This window comes from Parambassis ranga, chromosome 13 (genome assembly GCF_900634625.1).
Source record: "Parambassis ranga chromosome 13, fParRan2.1, whole genome shotgun sequence".
In the NCBI taxonomy this organism is placed as follows: Eukaryota; Metazoa; Chordata; class Actinopteri; family Ambassidae; genus Parambassis; species Parambassis ranga.
Window position 1 is genome coordinate 21,470,524 of NC_041033.1, and position 25,664 is coordinate 21,496,187.

The 25,664-nt window shown below is 42.9% G+C and overlaps 1 protein-coding gene across 5 annotated transcripts in view; it reads left to right on the top strand.

The window, feature by feature from the left end:
- The first annotated feature begins 2,961 nt into the window (after positions 1 to 2,961).
- mark4b (MAP/microtubule affinity-regulating kinase 4b) overlaps positions 2,962 to 25,664 on the top strand; it is a 51,997-nt gene continuing 29,294 nt past the window's right edge. For all 5 annotated transcript variants that reach the window (XR_003671566.1, XM_028419086.1, XM_028419087.1 and 2 more), the window contains exons 1-6: positions 2,962 to 4,024; positions 15,576 to 15,773; positions 16,419 to 16,472; positions 24,641 to 24,689; positions 24,774 to 24,839; positions 25,578 to 25,648. Coding sequence is in view for 4 of the 5 variants with exons in the window: in XM_028419086.1 (XP_028274887.1) it covers positions 3,977 to 4,024; positions 15,576 to 15,773; positions 16,419 to 16,472; positions 24,641 to 24,689; positions 24,774 to 24,839; positions 25,578 to 25,648 (486 nt within the window). In the remaining variant the exon portion in view is untranslated. The remainder of the gene's footprint in view (positions 4,025 to 15,575; positions 15,774 to 16,418; positions 16,473 to 24,640; positions 24,690 to 24,773; positions 24,840 to 25,577; positions 25,649 to 25,664) is intronic.

A 25,664-nucleotide genomic window follows, 5' to 3' on the forward strand; every position in this document is an offset into this window, starting at 1 on the left:
AGGTTGTCCAGACACAGGCAGGTCGGCGGACAGGTGCCAGACACCCCCATCAAAAGGCTCATGGAAGCCAGAGTAAAGACAGCCAGCATGGTGAGCTACAGCAGAAAACACACACAATGCAATGATGTTCCAAAGACAGCCAGAATAACTGTATTACATTACATTAAAAGAGTTTGCTGGTGAAGAGCTCTAATCATCATCAAGTTTTAAAAAATCTTTCATTTTGCTTCAATCTTTGTTTACCAATTCCTCTCAATCAAAACTTACCACTGATGAGCGCTTGCAGCAGCCGTGTGGTGTTTTACCAATAGGATGCTGCAGCCTGTATTTATACCTGACTGCAGAGGAAGAGGTGGTGAAACAGCTGCTGTGGTCAGGTCAACAGAAGCTGCACAGCACAGCACACTTTCCATCATAGAGGAAGACTAAAAACTCCCTGCTTCACACTTTGAAGTGACTTCCAGTGAATTGTCTTCCGTGTTCACACTGATGAAGCAGAGCACTGCCTGCTTCACCTGCTGCTTCTGACTCATCACAACATAAACAAAATGGAAATGAAACTGAGTAAAAGTTCATCTTCCATCTATCTAGCGTGCTGTTTTTGTTATTTCTACCTCTAACTGAATGATTTGATTTCAACCAGCGTGACTATGTATAAACCCAGAAGAGAATGAAACCCACACATTGAGCCCATCATGTTTGTTTTATTTGTTTGCTGTGTTCTTTCTCTCGGTCCCTGTAAATGACGTCAGCACATTTAGCAGCTGGCTGCCTGCTGCACTGACTGTCTGTCTGGCTGTACAGTAGGTCAGGCCGGCTGTAATCCCTTCCAGATTACAGCTCGGGGCATTGTGGGAGGAATTGTGGGGGATTGGCAGAGACAACCTCGTTACAATGGGCTGTCCGCCTGCCAACGAGGTGATGCAGAGTTTGTGCGTGTCTGGTTTTTTTTTATATACAAGTGGGCAGCAGCGGGGTGTTTTCTTGTTGATGTTGTTTTGGAGAGTTTAGAGCTTTAAATGTGAGTATAAACTGAGGCATCACATGTAGTTTAATTGGAGGAAGTAACCACTCTAACCTAAAAGAAGAGGTCAGTACAGCCATGTAAGGCTGGAAACATCAAGATAAATGTACTTTTCTGATTCCATTTATCTTCACCTGAAGTAGAACCAACACACTAATTATTTTCAATATATAAAAAGCAGATTAAATTTTTTAAAATGTGGTTAATCTTCAAACTTCCTGCGTTCCTGCTTAGATTTCTGCTGACTTGTGATGATGAAGCTGGATCAGTGGGAGACGTGTGATCTTAATAAAAGTCTTCACATCTATCATCAAAGATATGTTTGTGTGTTTCTGCCCTCGGGGTCAACATGAGCTACTTGCTGGATCGATCCCTGCTGACGTGCAGGGCAGCACAAATCACTAGTGGCTGTGCTCACACACATACAGACCACCAACAGATGCAGACTCACACACACACACCCTTCCTTTTCCATAGCCCATTAGATATATTGACAATTCCACATCCAGTATTTTTTGCTCTAATTGGTTTATGCACAGCTGACCGGACAGTGCTGCTAATGATCCTGCTGTTCTGTGTAACACTGTGTTCAGTACAAGCTCTGCATTCCCTGGAAATATGGACCGCTGCTCTGGTTGTTCTTTCCAGCATTGATCCTCCAGCAGCACTCTGCTCTGCTTGGTGAACATCTCCTCTCTGCTCTGTTCTCTGAGGGATGACAGCCGGCTCGCTTGTGTCTTATTTTCACCTGTTTGTTCCAGTTTCAGCCCCTAAATCTGCAGGGGTTCAGATCGCTCAAGGACTCAGCCACAACCAGGACGTACAGACGGAAGGATGAGGCCCTGGGTTCGATCCAACCGGTCCCGATCAGTCCAGGTAAGACCTGTCTTTCTTCTTATTACACCTTGTTGCCGGTTTATCTGCTGATGTGGTTTAACACCTCCAAATATACAGTTTAATCAGCACCTTGTAACAAAAACTGAACACGTTATGACTAAAGGAATTATTGCAGACACAACACAACCCAGGAACAAAAGCTTGTATTTATTTCACATTTTTCCATAAAGGTTGTGGGTGTTCTGCACCTCTTATCTCCATCCTCATTGTTGTCTCTGTGAATACTTCAGATACACAAAGTTGACACCAGACATAAAATATGAACAGGTGTCATATTGTTCAGGTACTCAGCGCACACACTGTGCGTATTCTTTGACAATAAACAGCAAAATAAAAGCTCTGTGCTGCCGTGCAATCCAAAGCTGTTTCTGTGAGAGAGACATCGATCTCGATGACTGCAGATTTTTGAGTTGGGCTATAAACAGAATGTTGTTGATGGTGATATGGTGTTTTCCTGGCTCCAGCTCGTGTATGAGGCTTTTAGACGACTTAATGTTAGAATAAAGTCTGTATTTATCCTTTAAAACAAAGGATAAACAAACATGTTCCACAGTGTTTTCCTTAGCGTCACAGATACTGGATTGTAGACGAGTGTTAGGATTCTTGGCTAAGAAGGCAGTGGTGTCCAAATAAAAACAATAAAAGACAAAAAAGTTGTAATTAATTTTAATTTAATTTAAATTTGTTTTTTTTTACAGCCAATAGATTCTATGAATAATCTTGAGCCACACAATGACTTTAGGAACACTAATGTGTCGTGCTGCATAGTTTTAGCCACCAGGAGGCGATAGACTACCTTAAAAGACAAAAATAGATGGCGTTGTTTCATTGTGGTTTGTTTGTGAAAGAAATAATGTCCTTTAATTTGTATTTATATAATTATTCAACTACAGAAAATGACTTATTTCTGTTGGTTTCGTTTATTCGCATGCGTTTTATTCACATTCTCTAAAGACTGATTTTTATACGGAGTCCCTGAAGGCAGCGTGAGAGAGATGCGCGCACTCGTGTGAGTGTGCGCGGCCGCGGACGCAGCAGCCCTGCCTTTCCTGACGGTCCTCCTCTTTCTCTCGTCACCGTGCTCCCGTGGAGCTGCTGCGGGGATCCCGTTTATCACCGAATACTGCTCCGAAAACAAACATAAAAAAAAAAAAACCGGCGCGGTCCTGACACCGAGGAGGAGACCTGTTTTTGTGTCCCGGGGAGACTTTTCACTCACCGCAACCGCACTTCTAGGACAAACCGACAGAGAGGAGCTAAGGCCGGACTGAAATGAGAGGAAGAACCGGAGGCTGCACATCCGTCGCTTTCTTTAATAACAGCCGCAGTCTGGCATTGATTTATCCACCCAGAAGCTCCGTGTGTGTGTGTGTCTGAAGTGCTGCTTCAGCCGGTTCCTGGTTCTCTTTAAGGGGCCGTTCCTCCGTGGGAGACGTTAGTCACCCAGAAATATCACAGTAGCTAGCTAACAGGGACAGAAACTCCCCCTTTCCTCAGCCTGTGGTTGTGGTGGTCTTTGACACACACACACACACACACACACACAGCCCGCGGCTGTGTTTCCTCTTATTAACCCTCATCCGCTTCCTCAATGGTTGAGCGTTCTCCTCTTCCTCACCAGAAGATGCAGCTGAAGGTAAAGCGGTGACCACCGGGATTGTTTTGTTAACGACTCAGCCTGCGTCCACAGAAATGATACGATAACGTGGGGGGAGCGTGAAAAGCGAAGAGGAGGAGGAAGAGGAGGGTGTTTTTCCTCTTCAGATGAGGCAGGGTTGGTACCAACAACAGCAGACAGACATGAGGTGGATGTAGCCAACCACTTTGTTTGTTTTTTTACGCATCAGTTTAAGCTGGATCACTGTCTTTGGTGATCTGTGCTGCCTTCACGGACTGTGACAATGAAGATTGTATGAGAAGTGAAGTTTTTTTTTTAAACCCCTCATACACGGAGCCTGTTGGGACTGACAGCCAGGCTTTTTCTCTGACCCGGTGTGAACACAAACCCACTTTTTGATTTTTCTCCTGGACCGCGAAGCGCACTCAGGGACGAATATGTCTTTACGCACGGCACTGCCTGGGAACGAGAGGAACCCGGACCATGTAAGTACCCGATTCAAACACAGGGCGCCACCTGATTGCCACCTTCACCATTAAAGGTGTTTTATTGTGCTTTTGAGGATCATAATAGTCACCTGAAACCCTGAGATTAGTCTGCCATGTGCAGAGAGCAGCTGCAATCAAATGAGGCGACACAGACGCGCTAATCTCTCCTGGCTCATTTGGGACGGGTTACAATTGGAACACACAGGCTGGCCAGGATGGATGGATGGATGGATGGATGACATGGTGAGCAGGCGATGCACCTTCTGTATCCGCCTGAGTCTTCAGGGGGGACGCTTTCTGCTTTCTTCCTCCAGCTGATCAATAATTAATGCATCTGATGCAAGGCCACCCAGCCCTCTCCACACCCATCCCTCCTCCATCACCTCAGCTTCAGCTCTTCACCTTCTCCTCTCCCCTATGCTCCTCCTCCTCCCATCCCCTCCCCTCCACCCTGTCTGGTCTGCCCAGTTCCTGCTTTAATGAAACTGTGACAGACGGCTCACAATGCTGCAAAATCTGCTGTGTCAGACTAGCCAGGTTTGTCCTGCTGGTGTGTCTGTTTCTGTGGTTGAGACCGGGCATCGAGTTTTGAATCAACCACGTCACATTAGTAGTGCAGCTGTACAGACTAAGTATCCAGACCTTTATCTCAAGGGCACCTCGCTCACCCCAACCTGAAATATCACTCAGTCCTTCTGGATTTGATGCTCTAACAAAGAGCGACTTCCGTTCGCAGCAGCTGACAAAACACACAATACTTCCCTCCTATGTTTAAAGGTTATTTAAAGGGTATGTCGTCACAACCTCGATCCACGCATATCTCCTGCTTGGATATTGTGCAATTATCCCTTACTAACAATGACTGTCAGACAGACTGTGTCTGGTTTACCTGGCTTCACATTGACCTTTTCCCACAGTGAGTCTTGTCTGTACTGGGATTCATGCACCAACCACAATATAAATCAAACTGTTTTTTTTTATTCTCGCTGAAAGCTGTAAAGTTGAGTTATGCTTTTGCCTGCAAGCTGCTTTGTGATTCTGACGGTGAATTCTCTCTCTGGATTGTTAGTTAGGTGTTGATTGCTGGTAGGCCTCTGTTAGAGCCAGATTTACACCAGATGCGTAACTGCAGCGTAGCGGCAGTCGCTGTGAAGCGCTTTTTCCATTTTAGTCAATGAGAGTATTCACACAAGCGCTTTTCAGAAGCATCACAGAAAGCGTAGCTCTGCACTGATACGCGGCTGTTCTATTTTTGAGCTATGTCGAGTCCAAGACACGCCAATTTACACCAACCAGATCGGGCAGACAGGAAGTCAAACACCAGACAACCAGAGACTTTTCGGTATATTTTCTCGCTGACTTAACATAGCAACCGTCACACAGCCACAGCCATGTAAGAGGAGAGATTCATTCTGGAAGTAGAGATGCGGAGATCAACTAGTCGCTTGTACGTTTTTGGATAAGATGAAGTAACCCTCCACACCAGTAGGTGGCAGTAGACTGTATATGTTATTCAAGAAGCGATTGCAGACATACAAACTGTAAACCAAGAAGTCTTTTCGTCAATGGACGAAAGTAAATGAGGAAGTGTTTTCACATCGTGATCTTGAGAACATGTTCAGATACCAGTTTGTTACCAGCATTGTTCCTATTTGTTTGCTTTATCAGATGTTTCATGTGTAGCATGTCTGAAATCCCCTCTAACTCACTATATAGGGCTTTATATAGTGTCTTTGCCATTTTATAGTGAGAATTTTTAGACCCTGAGATCAGCGTGTTTTATTTATGCCGACAGCCATGAAGTGGTTAACGATGTCAGAAAACGATTCAGCTGGTTTTCCTCATGATTTTTACGATATGGTGCCCACCATGTTGGAGTCCCCGTATAGAGAGCAGGGAGTGAGTGGGTGAGTCTGGACACAGCCATACTTCTTAACATTCAATCAGAGCCATCTCAATGATCTGTAGGCTCCGGTGCTGATTCAGCATGATTAATTAGCTGAAAAAAGCCACCTACAACACTCTGACTAGTGCTAAGGGTGTTAGACACCACCACAAACATAAAGAGTAAAAGATGCCCACCATCAGACCACTGTGCACTGCTGCCTGTGGCTAAATGAGTAATAATCCTTTTCCTGTTACCGGTACTTTTTAACACATGATGTATCGACTTGTTTGCTGCTGCTTTTAAGTGCTTGACGCAGTTCATCACTGTCAGACGTTTGCTTGTGGTGGAGTGCATGTACTGATGCAACAGAACTAGTCTGACTGTGAAGACAGGATACATGAAGCCATGAGTTCGGTGTGCAGCAGTTCTTCTCTGAAGCTTTTTTTTTTCTTTCACTGAACACGACCTGTTTCATTCTGTGATGCTGTAGAGAAAAAATACGACAAAGCCGCAAGGAGAGAACTCTTTTATTAGGCCGTGCGTAACTGTGAGCAGGGCAGCAGAGTGATTGCTGTCCTCACTCAAGCACAAGCCACTCTTGTTAGTAACCTCACCATGGCAACTACAGGGGGTCCTCCATTCCCCCATCTCCATATCACTGCTCCCACCCTGCACTTCTTCACCCATTCTCATCCAGCAAACACACACTTTTCCTATGAGAGGTTTCTTCCATTCTGTGTTGAATTAAGTAAATATTAGTTATAGGAGTTGAATGTTATCACTTTTTTTTAGACAGATGACTAAAAGCTATAGAATTCTGAAGAAAAAGAGTAAATACAGGCGTATACGTGACATGTTATCTTGTATGTAGCTGTGTTTAAACATGCCGGTGCACGTATCTGTGCATTCTGTGTATGTAAGTGAGAGAAAGTGAGTGAAAGGCTTGTTTCATAATCCTTTCGCATAGCATCACAAACAGTTACACAACTCGACCTGTGATATTTATCCTCCTGCGGCTTTGTCATCTTCTGAAATCATTATCACCACATCGAGTTATTATTCAGTCGCAGCACACATGACACGGCAGCCAGCCACTTTCACACCAGGGTCCAGGATTTGCATGGTCGCACTCTCTGTTCTCTCCGTTGCCTCTCTTCTCTTTCTTGTGTTTGCTTCTGACTCCACAGTCACAAAACGCACACTTGAGTCCTAGCAAAGAACGAATTATGCTGGATTTCCAGTTGAGGTGTTTCATAAAAACACTAGTTGACCCCTGAGATGGCAGCAAATACATTTTCCATTTTATAAGTTGTTGCTAGCTAACAAGCTAACAAATAATCGAGCAGAACGGACTTTACTGCAGGACTAAATCACATTTCTTACATACTAGCTCCCTGTTAGCATCTATTTCTCTTGTAGACATATTTTGTTTTGTGAAATCAACTTAAGATCTCTGTGAGGTTGCGTCACTCTTCATCTCCCTCATGCAGATAACTTCACCTTAAACCTGCTAAACCTGCATTTGTTAAAGGGCTGCAAGCATTTTAGATAATAATATATGTATGTGTGTCGTGTACTTGTGTGGTGGTTTTGTTTGTGAAGGTCTTTGCTTTTTAACTGTTTTGCTTCAGGCTAGTCATGAGGTTTCATTTGTGTGTGAGAGAGAGAAGCAAGTCACATAAGAGGTGTGGGTGAACTGCGTGTGCGCACATGTACAGCTGAGCGTTCTTACAAAAAAGGCCAACATGTCTTTATGTATGCCACTGCAGGGCAGAGTGGGGCTTTTGTGTTCCCTGTACAAGCAGAAGATTCATCAACTTGCTGTCCTGACATGTTTCCCCCGAAATCTGGCACTCTCCTTGGATGCCCAAGGAGGATGATTAGATGACCTGTAGTAGTCACAGTGCCATGCTCAGGCCTGCATTTGGCATCTGAACTGTGTGCTGCTGAGTTGTGAGTCCACCAGTAGCCCAAAGGTCAGAGAAGTGGACCAGTTAGAGGGAAACTTTCCGCCTAAATCCCTGGAGTTGTGATTGAGTTACCATCTGTTTTGCCTCTGGAGCTAAGGCCAAAGTGCCTACGAGCAAGAGAGCTCACAGTTTCTGCAGTTAACACATGTAGGTGGGCAGGAGCGGAAAACTGTTTGTGTATTAAGCTGAATAAACTGTAAAAGGGTTCATGTTAGAGTTTAAGAGCTTAACTTAAGAAAGTTCAAGGATCTACTTTCCCCGCTCAGATTGCTTAACATTACTGTCCATTGTTTTCCAAATTGCACTTTGGCATCGTCTTCTTGTCGACAAGAGTTCAGCGAGCAAATGCTGCTGGTGCTCTTCTTCATTGGTGTAGACATTGCTATTGAAACGTTTGATTTCCAAGGATCCTTGAATGTACCCTGTGTAACCTACTGATCTGTTGTTGACCACATCTAAGTTCCACGTTGTGTTATTTCATCACGACCGCTTTAGTTCTACATGTCTCAAGCACACAGTTTCCCCACTAAAAAGAATTTATATTATAAACAAAATATTCTGCAACCCTCAGTGCAAAACCAGAGTCCATGACTGGCTCACATGATCCGCAGTCCAACAGCAAAAGTCAGTATCCACATCTGTTAATACATTTTGGTAAAATTAGTAATGAAAGACATTCAACTGTCATTTCTTCTTTTTTTAATGAGTTCGTCTTTTTTAACTGTGTTTGTCTGAGTTTTCTCTACTTGTAGTCTTGATTGTGCTGTTTGCATGGAGGTGCAAGACATGAAACAGTGATGATGAAATCATCTGTTTTATAAAATATATAAAAGACACGGGTGCTTTATGGTATTTTATAACGTACTAGTATGTTTGTGACATCCATTAGCAGCCCTGTTTGTAATCTTAAGTGGTAAAATGGTAGTGGTAAGACTGATGATGAGTCACAGAGGGAACCCATAAATTAGATGCACAGCATCAAAAGTAATTATGTGTTGGTTAAACGCAATAATTAAAAGTGATTGGCACAAAATCCAAATGTAACTGTCATGGCTCTGTGATACAAATCGTTTCCCCTCCAGCGATTTTTTTGTAATTCCAGGTTACACGTTGAACAGGTGGTGTTTTCTGACGATCGGGTTTCCATGTGAAGAATGACGCTCTTCATAGACACACACAGAATCCTGCAGACACGTACATTATCGCACAGATACACACAATTACAAAACGAACCAGCAGGCGAGCATAAAAGATGCTCAGACGCTCACAGCCACAGCACACAGTCAGTCTGTTGTGTTCATTGTGCAGTCGGCCTTTTCTGCTGTCGGGCTCATTCAGGTGTCGACTTACTGCTCTCAGTGTGTCTCCTCGGGCCTGAGCTGCTGCTGTTTAACCCGTACAGATATAATGTGGGTTCCTCCTGCTGTCTAAAGTGTGTTTACATTTCTAGTGTGAGTCTCTTGTCAGGCATGAAGCTCCATGGAGTCTGTGAAGTGGCAGGAAAATTAAGTTAAATGAAGCAAATCTTCATTTTAATGTGTATACTTTTAAGCAGTGGCACATTTCGGATGTGTAGTCTTTGTTGCATGTTGTTTACTTGAAGCTGTATGTGGTAATATATCATGTGATATATGACAGTGTGGTTGTTATTAACCAGAGGAAACTTTTCAGCAGTAGCAGCTGTCACTGTTTCTGTCCATTAGCTGCTGCAGACTGATGCTCCACAACAAAATATAGTCTTTTATTTATGCTAACACGGAGCCTGTGACACTGCAGCTCCTGTATGTCTGGAACTGCTGTGTCATGCGAGGTCTTACAATATTCTGCAGGCAACCTTTTGTAATAAGCAGCGTTAAATAAATGCACATTTAAAACATCTGACATGGAAATCCATTGTTTTAACCACTCAGTCTGAGGATAATCCTCATCTGCAAGCAGTAATTACATTTCATTTTGGAGATATTACCACGCAGAGTCATGACTCTGTGTCATCATCATGCCCCATGCTTTGACTTTTCAGAAAAATTGCTTTGGGCAAGAGGAAGCAGCATAATTGTGGAGTCATTTTGATCACACTGCAGCCTGGGAAGAAACAAAGCTGCAGAAATATTGAAGAAATGAGTGGGTAGCAGTAATTACAAAGTCGAATGTGAAATTCATGCAAGGTTTTTTAAGATACAGGGAGTAAAAAGTAGACCATTGTCTGTGTCATCCAGTGTTTCAGTCACGTTACAAGACATATGGAGCAAATTTGAAGGTTAACTTAGATTTCAAATTTATAGGTTCAGCCCACAATTCTACTGGGATTATACACACTTATTGGAGTCAATGCCTGGTTTTAAGCAAACCACCAGTTAAGAGAGGATATAAGAAAATGTAACTGTCTCTGGTTGAGATTTATTCATATTCTGCATGTGGTGTGTATGATTTATGTGTACAGGAAGACTATAATTGGCGTTCTGTAATCCTTTTTATACTTGTCGAGTAACTGTACTCGTCTTGATCATCAGACTGCACGTGTCTTCCCCTATAAGACCTTTTTGAGGAGCGTTGCCATATATTTAGGTCTAATCTTTGTAATTAGGTTGCCGGTTATATTTTGTTTTTTAATAGGAATTGTTTGTTTTAAATCCACTTTCTTCAGCGACGCAGCTTTTTAGGAACAGATCATTACAGAGAGAAGAACCCATCTGTGTAGCGACAGAGAGAGAAATGGAGGTCTAGCCAAGCAGTGACTCAGCTCTTTAATCCGCTTCTGTTGATCCAAACAGAATAAATCTGACCCTTACTCAGCCTGGTCTGATGATCACAGTGCGTGGTGAATGATATGCTGAGTAATGTGGCAGACCTCCAGAGGCAAACAGAAAGTGTGTGTGTGTGTGTGCAGTCCTGCAACTTCCAGACTGAGGAATCCAGTTACACTTTGCATACTGGATCCAGATAATGTCAGCCTGGAGGAGGAAGGCCGTCTTTAACCCTTTAACGTTGGGCAGTTGTCCTTTTTAGATATGTGTCTTCTGCGTCACATAGGTCGGAACGTTTAGATGTTACTCACCATGTTGTCCAGCAAACGTCTAGAAAACTCACATGGTTTTTGTCTTTTGTCAAGTGCAGTCCAAAATAATAACACAGTGGAGGTGACAAAGGAAGCATCATGGTGCAAAAACAGGGCTATTTATTGTTTTACTTTCTATGTAGATGGGATCTCGCTCAGTCTGCCCCGGGGACACACTGTACAGCACATGTCTGAGTCACACTCCGGCTAATGGTTATTGGTAGGAATTTAAGTGAGTCTGGCAGAAGCCAAGAACAGTCTTTCAGCTGCTGTGTTGGTTTAGTCGTCCGCAAACTTTCACTAATGAAAAACAGGAGCTGTGTCTCAGGTTTTTTGTGTGACGATGAGGATTGATTCTGTATGTTGTGCTTGTTCCTCTATGATAGCAGCCCATAAGGACAGAAGCTTTGTCCCAGTTGAGAGTTTGCTTCTTTGGAAGGACACATCTGTAGACCAATAACATTCCAACAGTATGACATTTAAAATTTGAAGGCTCCTTGAAGTGTGTCCTTCTTCTTTTCCCTGGTAGTGAAGGATGCCTCAGATGGACCCTTTCACTGAGTGTATGGGTATGGCTGTGGACTCCACGTGTATGTATGTATGAGGCTTCAGCAGCTGATCAAGCAGCAGCTCCACACAGTATCAGACAGCCTGTCTGTCTTTCTGTCGACTGACATGTCTTTCTGGCAGCTGTCTCTTCCTTTCGGGGCCTGCCAGGAAACACTCACTGAGTGTTGCAGCAAAACATGTGACACGTCCGCTGTCATCACGGTAACATCTTTCTCTCTCGCCAGGACAGGAAGCGACGCAAGCTAAAAGTTTCTGACTTTTGAACACACATACACGCACTCTTGATTGCAACGCCAGGCCTGATCACCGACAACCTCTGATTTCGTCTTAAGGACAGTGCAAAGCACGTTGTATTATCACAGACTGGAAGAAACTGTGCACAGGTCACGACCTATTAAGAAATGTTCATTGTAACATCTATTTTTTTATCTCCTGTTATGTGCTGGAGACAGAGTGTCTGTCTGCTGTCATGCATGATAGAGGAGGTGTGTGTTAGGGCCAATGACACACAAGGGCCGTCACACAGAAAGAGGAAGCTGGACTGGCACTGTGGGTCAGTGTGTGTGTGTGTGTGTTAGCAGAGGTTGAGGATGGCTGGAGGTTACGACATTTCTCTTCAGGCTACCAACGTCACACACATCCTGTCTTTACTCAATACCTCCCCACCACAGCAACACACACACACTTTCAAAATGATCCAGGCTGCTACAGCAGGACACCTCCCTCAGGGTGTGATCCATTGTTTGGAAACACGTTTGTGTTCGTCACAATGCGTGTGTTGACGTAGCTTTGTCTGCCTTCCCCCTTTAAAACTACAATAACAGAGCAGAGAAAATCACATTTGCTCTTCATGTTAGCAGCCGATGGAAGAAAGGAATAGAAGCAGCATCTAAAAAAAAAAAGCAATCAAGAAGCTATTAGGTGTGAAGCATAAAAGTGTGACTGTATGCAGTCAGATTAGGCACATATTCAAAGAGCATGGCAAGATTCATGAGAGATTCCATTCATCCATTCACATGCATTTTATTCAGCTGTACGCCCACACAGACTGGCACAGATGGAAGATAGCTGCCGTACTGTACAATAGCAAAGCCAGAAGGAAGCATGTGGGTTAGGTACCCGCAGAACCATCCTTCAGTCATGTCATGATGTCATCTGGTCAGTGGTGTGCTACACGTACAACAAGGCCTTTCTCTGTAAATGATCCCTAACAACATTTTAAACCTTGATAGATAACAGCGGATGTTTGACTGTTCATGTCAGGCCCTTTGTCACACTTCATATGTTCAGCATGTTGCTGTTTAAATGACGTCAAGCTGTCACTCCTGTCAACCACACAAGTATTTAAAGTACTGACTTTGTTGAGCTTGCATTGCACACTTTTAAGTAGAAGCTAAAACCTTCTTTGTTCTGCATTATGTTGTAAAGTGGGACATTTGGACATGGAGGTCTATGAGGATTGACTCACTTTTGGAGCCAGTGGTTTTTTGGAACTTCCTTCTCAACTCTGCATAATTCCATCACATTAAAATATGGAACGGAAGTAGCCCCCACTGAAAGACAAATGTGATTTTAAATAAGATCAGAGTTCAGTTGCATCCTTGACTCTTCCAGCAGCAGAATAAAGAGGTGAGACCAGCTGAGCAGTGAGTAAAAATGAAGGGACAGTTACTAAAACGGAGTTCTATCAGTTTGCTAGAAGGTGAGGCTTGTTTGCTGAATGTGCAAATAATATGGTAACAAACTCCTCCACACACACACACACACCACTAACCCTTCATCCATATTCTATACCAAATGTCACCATACATCCATAATGATGTGGGGGGCTTTCCATCCCCCCACTGCCCACCCAGATACCTTTGCTACCCCGTCTTTCAGTAATAGAGACTCCATTAAACCTCTACCAGCACACACAGGCCTTGTTGAATCAAAGTGTGTGGTAATCAGGAGGTGTGGGTGAATCGATGGACTGAGCTCCTTGAGTGGATGTCGGATGAGGGGCGGGGGAGGGTAGATGGGAGCGGTGTGTGTGATGGAGGGCAGCACGAAGCTCAAATTGATGTGAGGTCGCTGAAAATGAAGATAGCAGCGGGAGACAAAAGAGAGGGCGTGTCCAGGCACGGCGAGGAGAACAGAGTAAGGGAGGCAAATTGATTTGTCTGGGGGATGGGAGGCACCAGGGAAGTGAGAAGAAGGGGTGAATAAAGGGGGGAGGGGTGAGGAAGAGGAGGAGGAGGTGAAAATGAAGGTGGCCGAATAAGTTTGAAAAAGAAACACAGCTGCTAGGTCGCCATAATGTTTTATAGTACCTCAGTGTTCCCACTTTCTTTACCATACTGCTGCATTAATATTGTTTCAGAATATATACATGTTTGTGCTTTGCTTCTATCTGCACTGTTGAAATAATTTTCTCCTTTAAAGATAAAATATTTTAGAATTTAAAGAGATGTACGACTGCAGAGAGATGGAGACAGAGGGTGCAGTAAAAGCAGCAGGAAAGGAGGGATAATTCAAGCCCTCTGAATCCCAAAGGATGCTGGGAAGAGGGCAGGGCTCATGAGGTGGTAACAGCCAATCAGTCATCATGTAAACAGGTGGATGAAGGTGGAGGATGGGGGAAAGAGACTGAGAGGAGAGTCTGATTCAGCATCAGTGCCTTCACCAGTTTTAAAGATAGAATACCATAGATATTAATATCTCTAGTAGCTCTAATATATCAATAATATTAGTATCATCAGTAAGAATCTGGGTTGATGCATTTCAGTACAGTTTCACTTCTCTTACTAGTTGATGCCATTTGTCACCCTCCCACATGGTTTTTCCTTATAGCTCCTGCAGCTTCTGATTCACTGGGTTTAAGCCTCAGATCCCCAAAACCTGCCAGCGAATGTGGAGTGCTTGAAATGTACACACTTTATTCTACATGCCTCAACTACAATTTACTTAAATGACAAAATATTCTACACTCCTCAGTGCAGCTATGGTTGTGGTCTGCATGAACTGCAGGTTTAGTCTAAGTATTAAACTCTGATAAAAACGCTTGTATAGAAGCCTGCACACCTGCAGGTGATCAATTTATCACCTTTTGATCATGACTGTGTTTGTAATTTGGCAGTGAGTCTTAGCAAAAGTGTTAATAGTGTTTCCTTCAGACTGTTACTATGAAATCCTCAGATGCATCACACAGTGAAGACAGCAGCGTGCACTCAAAGGTGCCTATGCAGGAAAGAAGTGTGTTGTGACGACTGACACAACTCTTATTCGTCAGAGACTGTTTACATACCGCTGACTTACTCTGCTCTGTCATTTCTCTCTTTGCGCCTGTAAAAGTGGGTGGAACCTTGGATAATGTTTAACAGCAGTATTTTAAAATTATACTGCCCACACTGTGTTTTTTATGGTCGTCACGTCTGAAGACGGGAACTGAAGTGCTGCTGAAGTCAGGCTCCGATGCTTCCCCTTTTCTTTCTGATTTCATCGCTCCTCATGTCATCCTCACTACAGATGGGTTACCGTTGGATATTTCTGTTTCTCAGGAAAGCAGATTGAGGGATTAGACTGTGATGTTTGCACTAAAAGACCTCAAAACCCCAGCTTGACTTAAAGAGTTCAGATGGGGTCACGCTGTTGAAAGCGGTCTTCTTGGTGGATTTCATCAGTTGTGAGACGACTTGTAACTTTTTTTTATTCTTGCCAGTTTGTAGTTTTGTCTTTTTTTACATTGCAGATCAATGTGCCGCCTCATGTCGTCCAGTCATATGCCTCTGTGGTCTCACATGTGAATGTGAGGAATGTGGACCATGAGGGTTCAGATGAGAATCATAAATGCCTTGGTTAACCCTTGCTTTTTAACTTTGGTTGTCTGGTAACAGGCTGCAATCACATGATTACATATCAAGGCCTTTGTCAATGTTAGGCCCTTCTTTCACTTATTTATCCTTTAAATAAACACCTTTACAAGCTAATTCAACAATATTGTTCAGGTACAGTCTGTGTTACAGACAGCAGTGTTCAGCCATCCTTAATGTCTCTCTCTCTCTCTCCCTCTCTCTCTCTCCTCAGCATACCTCCCTGTCGGCCAGCCGCTCAGATAAGGGTACCGGCTGGTCAAGCCGGTCACTTGGTGCCCGATGTCGTAACTCCATCGCCTTGTGTTCAGATGAGAAACCACACATCGGAAACTACCGGCTCCTCAAAACCATCGGCAAGGGCAACTTTGCCAAAGTCAAACTGGCACGACACATATTGACCGGCAGAGAGGTGAGTTTGAGGGAGACTCTGAAGTAAAATCTGTGAAAACTCAGCAGCAGCTGCCTTCTTCCCTGTATTCAAATACACTTCAATCTTGTAAAAAAAAAATAAAACCCTAACCTACATGAGCTGAAGTGATAGCTCAAGGCTGAAGAAACTTTGTGGGTCTGCCACTGGCCCGATCATGTGAGAGCTGTTGTGTTCCACCCACATAAAGCAGAAGTCATACATCAGAGGTTTACAGACGGGTTTGTTAGAGTCTTTGACCGGGTCACCTTGTGTTGTTAACCCTCATATGAAGCCTTCCTGGTTTATGTAGTAATCTTTGCACGCTGTAAAACACACTGATTCTCTGCAGAGAATCTACATTTTTTTTGAATTAACTACACTATGTTTAATAGTTGCACCAGGGTTGGACTTGGACAGGACTTTTGTTTAAAAATGAAAATTCTCTCATAGTTATGGATGTGTGCGGACTGAATCGGACTTTATTAACTCGCAGTAAATACACAAAACAAGACAAATGTGATGCAGTACTTCAGGGTGTAGTGCTACCTGTGTGTTTAAGGTAAAGTTGGTGTCAGTAGGATTTTTTTAGCCTCATTTCTTTAGGGTGGAATCAGTTTTTTATACTTTTTTTTTGTTTCCTCCCAGGTTGCAATAAAGATTATCGATAAAACACAACTCAACCCAACCAGCCTACAGAAGGTGAGTGACATTTTATTTTATCCTTTAAACATTAAAAACGCATTTATTTTTTGCCTCATTCTACTTTGTTGTGTTACATCAGGTGCACCGGTTTTGCCATTGTTTTCAGTGGCCATCTGAACTTTGACCTTCTGGCTGTTAAGTTGCTGGATTCAGGCTAAGAGCTGAAAAAACAGACTCAGTATCAGTGCAGGGACGGTTTGTTCAGAGCTGAGACAATTGGCTTGTTTGTGTTTTAGGATGATTTAAACTTTTCATAAACTCTGCGCTCACATGTTCATTCCAAGCAATAAGTTCTGATTTAGTTTTTACAACCACCATTGATCCACTCAGTCTGCTGGAACGAAGCAGTGTAAAGGCTTGATGTAATGTACGTCACTGTGTGCTCGCCTAGTGACACCCTGGGTCATGTATTAACTGCATCTGCTGCATTCATTGCCCTAATGAGATTAAGCCCTTTCCTGTCTGACCTTGGCCTGCTGCATCTATTTGTGTGTGTGAGATGCATTGCATGTGTTTGTGGTGAGCATTGAGATGCGCTGCGTCAGGCCTGCATCCTGTTTTAAACAGTTTTTTTTGTAAATAATGCAGCATTTAAATCAGTAGTTGAGCCGTCTCCAGTAAAGGCTTCATGTGGAAAACCTGTGACTTCATATTGGCAGTTTTTCATGCCGTCAGTGCAGATTTAACTCTGGATAAAGGATGATCTGATGTTAGGCTGGTATTGTAGTGTTTTATTCTGAAGCTTGAAATCTTAAAAGAACATTTAAAAATCGTCATCATCCAGAAAAACAAGCCAAACTGCGTCCTTCGGCCTGTCCTGTGTTCTGTGCACTGTACCGTTTCTCACAGTTTTTTCTGTTTGCATCAGATCAATGACGTCAGGGCTCTTTGTCATTTGAGTAGTTTTAACCTTGCCTGTGCAGCAGTTTGTCTGATAAGCTCACAGCTGTAAGAACAGTTCTCACCATTCATACAAGTGATTCTTTATTCAGCGGCAGCTCTGCCTTTGGCCTTGTCAGATTTATACGCACCTTCAAACCCACACACACCTCATCGAGATCAATACTGCATCAGTACTGCACACATATGAATACACGGCTTGCACATCGATGAAAATCCCAGCTTGTTAGGTAACACCAGAGTCTAGGTTTTGACTGTATTGATAACACAGTGTTGGGTTATTGATGATGTCTGGCTCTGTGTGCTGGTTGGTCTATCTGGCCTAGATACCAGCAAAGAGAGCAGGTCCATTATTATGATTTTCAGGCTGAAGACATACAAGCGGACTTTCTTATATTGTTAAAGTCGCTGTTCTATCTCGACACCTTTGTCTCTTGAAATAACATCCTGAACGTGACACTTCTTTGTGATTTTTACGTAATATTAATGCTGTTACCACAGCTGCATTGACTGAACAGTTCACATATAACGAGAAAAAATAGAAGATTTTTACAGAGTTCCTTAAAGTTCCTAAATGACTGTGACGTCTGGGTAAATTAAGCCTGAAACCAGACAAACGATGCAGTCTCTTTGCAAATTTAATAAATTGTCTGCAGAGGCCCCTGCATGCTAAATTACCATTAGTCATAACAGGATGTAGACTGATCCCTGAATCAAACCTTTATAGATCCCACAGCTTTTCAGTTGTCTGTAACTCCTGTGAAGAATGTACAAAGATGGAAGATGGAAGAAACACAACTTAATTTTTTATTATGTTAGGAAAAGCCACTGTTGAACTTGATTGTGTGTAGTTTTCTCACAAAGACGCCAAAAAAAATCATCTACAGCATGATAACTTCTAATTTACCAGTGCTGAAAAACCTTCCGCAGCTGCTTGTGTTTCCTCTTTGGCGGTTGGTCTATCTGATTGGTTGAAGTTCAGGGCAGATGCTTCATTCAGTCACCTGCCTTGTTCTTTTCCTTCGGTAGCTTCCCAGTATTGTATTGATTCCATTTGTAACATTAACTGAAGCAGATGTACACATAAACCAGTCTATAGAAATCACTATTTCATCATCGTGTCATCTTACACAACACACTTCACAGCACTGTGTGTATTTTGTCACCTGATAAACTACTGACTCTGAGGTGATGAATGCCTGTCTGTGTGTGTATGAGGTTGTTGTGCATGAGCAGCAGTCGTGAGATTCATTTCACATCGTTTGCCTTCTGTTCCAGCGGTTACATGCCTATTTAATTACACCATGTATTTAAGCTAAGATCCTGTTTTAACAAGGTGTGTGTGTGTGTGTGTGTGTGTGTGTGCTGCCAGGTGACACACTACTATCTCCACACTCTCTCCTTTTCACCTTTTTTCACACACAGTTTTCAATCAACTCTCTCCCCGGAAGCCATTTTCTTATAAACAGATTGAAAGTGAAATATATGAAGTATTCTTCAAACTATACAGACTGAATGTCTGAACTTTAGCGGATGTGTCTTTTTAATGGAAATAACTGCAGCAGGGGCTCACAGTGTTGTCTTTGATGTGAGATTGATTTATTTGCTTCAGTGGACCTGATGGACCTTACACATACTTTGCGATTTTTCAATATACACAAGAATAATATTCAGAAGTTGTAGTGTTCTCAGCTGAGTTAAAACAGAAACACACACACAGCAGCTTCTGCTGCCAGCTCGCTAATTCTCTACAGAAGCTCGGCTTCGACTTGGACTCTGTCTCCTCTGGCTCAGTCGGTGTTTTGTCAACTTTTCTGTACTGTAGTTTTTATGCCCCATTTACTTCCCTCTCTCTCTCTCTTCTTCCCATTGCTCCATTTTTTTTATCTCCTCTCTTTTCCTCTTCATCATCTTTTCATTTTGTTCTTGTTACTGTGTCCCACTTTCCTTTTCTCCGCAGGCGCTGTGTTGCAGTAGTAGCTCCACTGTAATCACAGCTGTAGCATGCCTCCTTAAACTACAGGGACGTTGAGTATTGTGGGGTTATGGTCTTTGGAAAGTATATTCAGTTTCAGGAGAAGAACAGCCTGCATTGCGAAAGTGTGTGCATGCGTTATGCATATTATTGTTCACATAAAACACAGCACAGCAGATCAGCTACACAATAGATGCAAATTAGGAACACAAATCTGCCTGAATTTATATTTGAATTGTCATTGAGTGTAAAGCTGCACCCTCTGTTTACTTTTGTTGTTTCGTTGGAAATCCTAACGTCAGGTGGAATGTAACATTCAAAATTCAGACTCACACATCGACAGGAAGACCTGTGAATTTGTTTTGTAGCTTTCTGGCAAAAGAATGCTAAACATTTTGTTGTTAAAGGTTTGTAAAAGCAACACACAGGACCTGATGTTTTTTGCGAACTTCCCCTGTGGTGTGTGTTGTTGGATAATCTGCCAGACTATGCAGGGCCCCATCAAAAGCCTGGAGAACAGGAGAATTTAGCAGGCAGCCATCCAGCTAGTATGCACACACAAAAGTAAAGTGTGTGTGTGTGTGTGTGTGTGCATGCCAGACAGAGTTTGAGCCACTATCTAACGCTGTGAAGTGTGTTTTGTCCCTCACCCAGGCCCCTTCAGCCAGGAGCTAAATTCCAGACAGGCAAACAAAGGGGGCAGTCGTGTTGGGACGGGGAGGTGCGGATGGTTTAGGGGAAATGGCATTGAAGCAGGGACCCGGAGAAAGACAAGATACAGAGCAGAACCGTAGACAACACACTGTGTGTGTGTGTAGGCCAGGGGTCGGCAACCTTCAGCATTAAAAGAGCCATTTGGGCCGGTTTCCCACTGATTAAAGCACACTCGGATCCACAAACCCCTAACTACTAATCTACACCTATCTGACCACTAAATTAAAGGTAATATTAATCTATATATAGGCCTAATATAGATAGATATAATATTTATCTGAACAAAAAATGCCAGTTTATATGTTATTTTTATTTCATTTTCCTCCATGCTACAGTAGTCAACCTGAATTATGAAACACGTAGTTCAGGGTCCGATATAAAAATATGTATTTTCAGAATTATTTCTTTCACCTCGTTAATGTGAGTTCTGCTCTTGAACTTCACTGCACAGCGTATCGTATCCATTTCAGGGCTGTAAGACGTCGCTTTGATTTTCACGAAGGATTGTGAGCTCTGATCTGTGAGGCTGGAGCGATGTTTACTTTTTCATGTAGTTCATGATGGAAAACATCAGCTCGCACAAGTATGGGGATCCATAGGCTACTTTTCCATGTTCTTATAAGTGTCAGGAATGTCATTCCATGTAGGCTGTCGAACACCAGTTTGTCCGGTGTCACAGGTGCTGCGTACAGGACGCAACCGTGACGCATAAAAATGAGCTCGCTGCCTGGGAGCCACAACAGAGGGATGATAGAGCCTCATGCGGCTCCGGAGCCGCAGGTTGCCGACCCCTGGTGTAGGCCAACATGTATGATGAACTCTCATACAGGCCTCCACGCTCTCTGCTCCGCCTTTGTGTACATGTGTAATGGCATTATCTGCTATTATACTCAGCATATTGTCCCTGTGTGGGCGTCTCTGCATAATCATATTGTTCCTGTTTTATACATTGTTGTTACTGTGAAAGGGGAATAATTAGACAATAAAAGGGACAAGAGGGCAGACAGAGGGAAAGCAGAGGGGGTTTCTCACCAGCTCATCTTCAAAGCAACAGGAATACAACAGTAGAAGAAGAAGTCTGTTTATCTGGTATATTATTTATACACTGTATGTTTTCTTGTCTGATTAAGCAGAGTCAGGATTAATCTGTGTCAAACACTCCACAATATGAATGAATGAATGAATGAAAAAAAAACTCCAGCTTCTCTTCATTAATGATTCAGCTGCCTCCAGCTGAGAGCTCCAGTTACTCCTGTACATTAAATGAATGGAGGGACAGGATGGAGGTCAAACCAGGCGAAACATACACTATATCCAAATGTTTCCAAGCAACAAACGTAAACAGAGGCAAGTGTCCTGTAACATGTGATAAGTACATCACAGAGTAGCGACTGAAAGTGAGTGGATTATGTTGAAATGTATGCTAATTAATGTTAGAATTGTTTGTTACAGCAGCAAAGATCAGACAGACGTTTGTGGTAATGGTGTGTCTGACCATTTTATGTGCTTTTCTAGCCACAGAAATCACGGCAGAAATCATGCTTAATGCTGTTTTACAGTTGCCTTTTAGACCACTGCAGTAATGGACTCGGAGCTGAACAGTTTTGTTCAGTTTTCACAAACAGAGGCTCATTCACAGCATGTACTCTGACATCACAGTGGCGAGTTTATTCATCCTCTCATTCTGTCGTTCTTTGTCGTTCCCTCTCTTCCCCTTTTTTTTTCTCAGAACTTCTGGTCTTGTGATTGGATGTCTGAACAGCTGTGTCTGTTTTTACATGTTCAGTGTGTTTGACTGTGTTCAGCAGTGGAGATGCGAATGGGCAGAGCTGGAAGAAGAATTATCAGTGTCTCATTTGTCTTCCTCTGCTTCTTTGTTTCCTTCGTGCTGCCTCTCTGAACCTGTGTTTGTGCAAATGCACAGCAGAGGAGAAGCTTAGATGAACAGGCCAGAGGTCAATAGACTGGCAGGCCAGACACATGAATCACACAGACGCAGCACTTCTCACAAAGTGAGAAAGCAAAAAAAAAAAAAAAAACGGTCTGTCATTAAGTTTCTTTGTGTAAATCTTGCAGGAAAGAGAGTGAGAGCACTGACTTAGCTGATGATTCCTGGCAAAGAAAGAGAGGCAGAGATGATGTGAATGCTCAGATGTTGATTAATGCGGCCTGAAAGGTGGCAGGAGAGAGCAGAGGAGTCAAAGAGAGGGCACGAAGGAAGTAGAAGAACGAAAAATGAGGGAAGGACACCACTGACAGGTTATGACATCTCTCCCTGAAATGCCTTTTATAAGCAAGAGCTATAAACACACTTTAATTAAATTAAGGCCCATAAAAACAAGAACAAATCAATACATTCTGTTATACAAGGACAGCAGCTGTGTGTCAGTACAGTGTGTGTGTGTGTGTGTGTGTGTGTGTGTGTGTGTGTGTGTGTGAGAGAGAGAGAGAGAGAGAGAGAGAGCATGCACCTCCTGCCATGTGTTTGACGTTCCATGACTTCTCACAACGCTCCCTGGGGAGCAGGAGATCTGAGCCCACGGATTAATACCTGGGTTTCTATGGCAACTGTGACGCGGTGGCAATCGCTATGGGAGAGAAACAGGAAGTGATTTAAGAGGGGGTGACAGGCAGTGAAGCTGTGGACAAACGCTGCAAAAAAAAAACATGCATTTTTAAAGCATGAATACAAAGTGTGTGATCCCTAATCTGCTGATCTTTGCAGCTGCTTTTACTGAGAATTGTTTGGATCAATAGCAGTGACTCAACAATTTCCTGGCCAGTTGAAAAGGTTTCTGGGTCGTAGCAGCCTCCTTTCAGACCGTGCTCTGTCTAAACACACAATGTATCAGCAAGAAATATGTTTCTGCAGTGGACCAGGTAGGCGGATAAAGGAGTGAGGCAGGAGAAGGAGAGAGGTGAGGGAGGAGAAGCTTAGCAGATAATTCTTCTTAAAGCTCAGATGAACAGCTGATGCACCACGCACTTAATTCAATTACACACACACTCCCTCAGGACCCACATCTCTGTTTATGACAAGGCAGCTTCCCATTTGAAGAGCACTGAATTCAAAAAAAAGCTCCTGTGTCATATCATCAATAACCAGATAACATCCTCTGTGGTTCATATATGTGATTTAATATAAGGTTATTGCAGCAGTATGGCTTCACATATGGCTAATTAACATACAGAGGGTAATGTCGTGATCAATATTTCCCAACCTTATCTTATATTTTGTGCATAATTTATTGGGTATTTGAATGTGACTAATTTGAGGATATGTGCAGTTGTGCATTGTGTGTGTTTGTGTGTCTGTGAGTGTGAATAAACGGGTTGTTTTCCTCCGGGTCTGTCAGACACCAGGAGTTTGTCTCATGTGGATAAAACATACCGCTGTGCAGGCGTGCGCACACATTATGACATCATGTTATGTTTTCTTCTGTCTTATTTGCTCTCTTCTTATGTGTATTGTTAGCATCCAGCATCTGTGCTAAGCTAAAAGGCTAACATGAATCTGTCACTATAAGAATATGGCATTATGATAGTTTTGTGTGTTCATCGTCATTTGCTTGTTGTACTGTTTATTGATTACATACTATTGCAGTAGTGATTCAGGTGTTGCTGCAGGATTATATTTTCTACTAACAGAGACAAAGGGAGAAAACCAGAGATAATGGAGGAGTGTTTCCCAGGGCAGCTGAGCTTCACTTACTACAATGAAGGCTTCAATGCATTCCTGCTTTTGTGTTCTTTTCAGTGGCTCTCCTCTCTCTTTTTCAGAGCTTTCACTTTTTCACTCGTGTAATTTATTCTTTTAGAGAGATTTTTTTTGATGAGGCCCTTCTCTCTCTCTCTCTCATTTTCTCTCTTTTTTTTATTTTTTTCGTTTTGTTAGTTTGGCTTCTTGGCTTTTCTGTTCCTCTACAGCCAACCCTCATCTGCTCTGCTTTGTTTTTTTGCCTCATTTTCTATTTCTGTGTTAGTTTCCTGCTGACACACTCCCTCGTAACACACACTTGCTTTGTTTTTGTCACACACACACACACACACACTGTTCCTAGTGAAGTCTTACTTCCCCTGCAGGGCCAGAATGTCTCACTTTGTCACTATTAACCAAATAAAAACTGTTAATGATGGATGAACGGGGTCCACACAGACACTGTATGTTGGTATTTCTGTGGTTCTTTGGTTTACATTAACTGTAATTACATCTGCTGTTTAAAATGTCTCATGACATGGCGATCAGCGTGTTCCACTGTGATTTCCGTCTGTAATCTTTTAAATGGAGTTCACAGACAAATGCATTACTTTAATTAGACAGAGAGAGAGAGAGAGAGATGGCATCAGAGTGGCAGGATGAGGCAGCAGTCTGGAGCGCAGTGATGGATGAGAAAGAGGGGAGGGGCAGCGGAAAAGCACACCCAGGGGAGGAGGCCTTGCATCAGGGGGATGCTCTGGATGACCACAGGTTTAGAGGTGGTCAGAAAAACAAGTGAAGGGTTAAGATTGATGCAGCAGCTGTGAACTGTAAACCATGATTTTGTGTATTTCTGATGATTTCTTTTTTTTTTTTCAGCTGTTTCGAGAGGTACGCATCATGAAAACCCTCAATCATCCCAACATAGGTGCGTTCCTATCTGCTGTGTGTGCATACTAGATGTGTGTGTGTGTGTTTCCATGCTAACAGTCCTTTTCTCTTTGTGTTACAGTCAAGTTATTTGAGGTGATCGAGACAGAAAAGACACTTTACCTGATTATGGAGTACGCTAGTGGAGGTGAGTGACACCGACAACCACCCTGATCATCACTGGGTAGTATTGAATGGTCCAGCCGATGGTTAATTTAGGGTACATGCACAGATCAGTGAGATCTGAATAAGGCGACTCGTTTTGGACTACTGCTCATTCATCTTGCTGTTTCCCATGCACTCATCTATTTTTGCAGCTTCTTTATTTTTCTTTCCTCTCAGTCCCTTAATCTCTCTCTGCTGCCCTCTCTCTGTATGTTGTGTAATCTCTTACTTTTAATGCCTAATAAGGAGGCAGCAGCTCACCAGCTGACAGCTGTCCTGGGTTAACACACTTTCACACAGGGTTCAGGTATTAACTGTGTTGACTATGATTTAATTCAACATTCAAGATTTTTCTAATCTGATGTGTGTGTATGGCACTACAAAATAATTGCTGCACACCTGACCTTTTGACCCTTCTTAACAATTACGATGCCCTTCATTTTATACTAGTGCATTAAAGAATACACAAATAATAATAGCATCATACACAACAGTTTTTGTGGTGATGCCTCCTGCTATAAAAACACATGCTACTGGATCTGAAGCCTTTTAACAGCTCTGAGCTCATAAACCTCCTGAAAGGATATTTGAGAACACATTCAAATTTAAACACATAAACACACAAGTGAGGACATTCAGAAATCCAGATGTGATTGTGCTAATTAACGTCATTGCTTCCCTACAGTACAACATGTTTTCATACCTTTTTTTTTTATCCCAGGCGAAGTGTTCGACTACCTCGTGGCTCACGGCAGAATGAAGGAGAAAGAGGCCAGAGCCAAGTTCAGACAGGTCTGTACAACTCCAG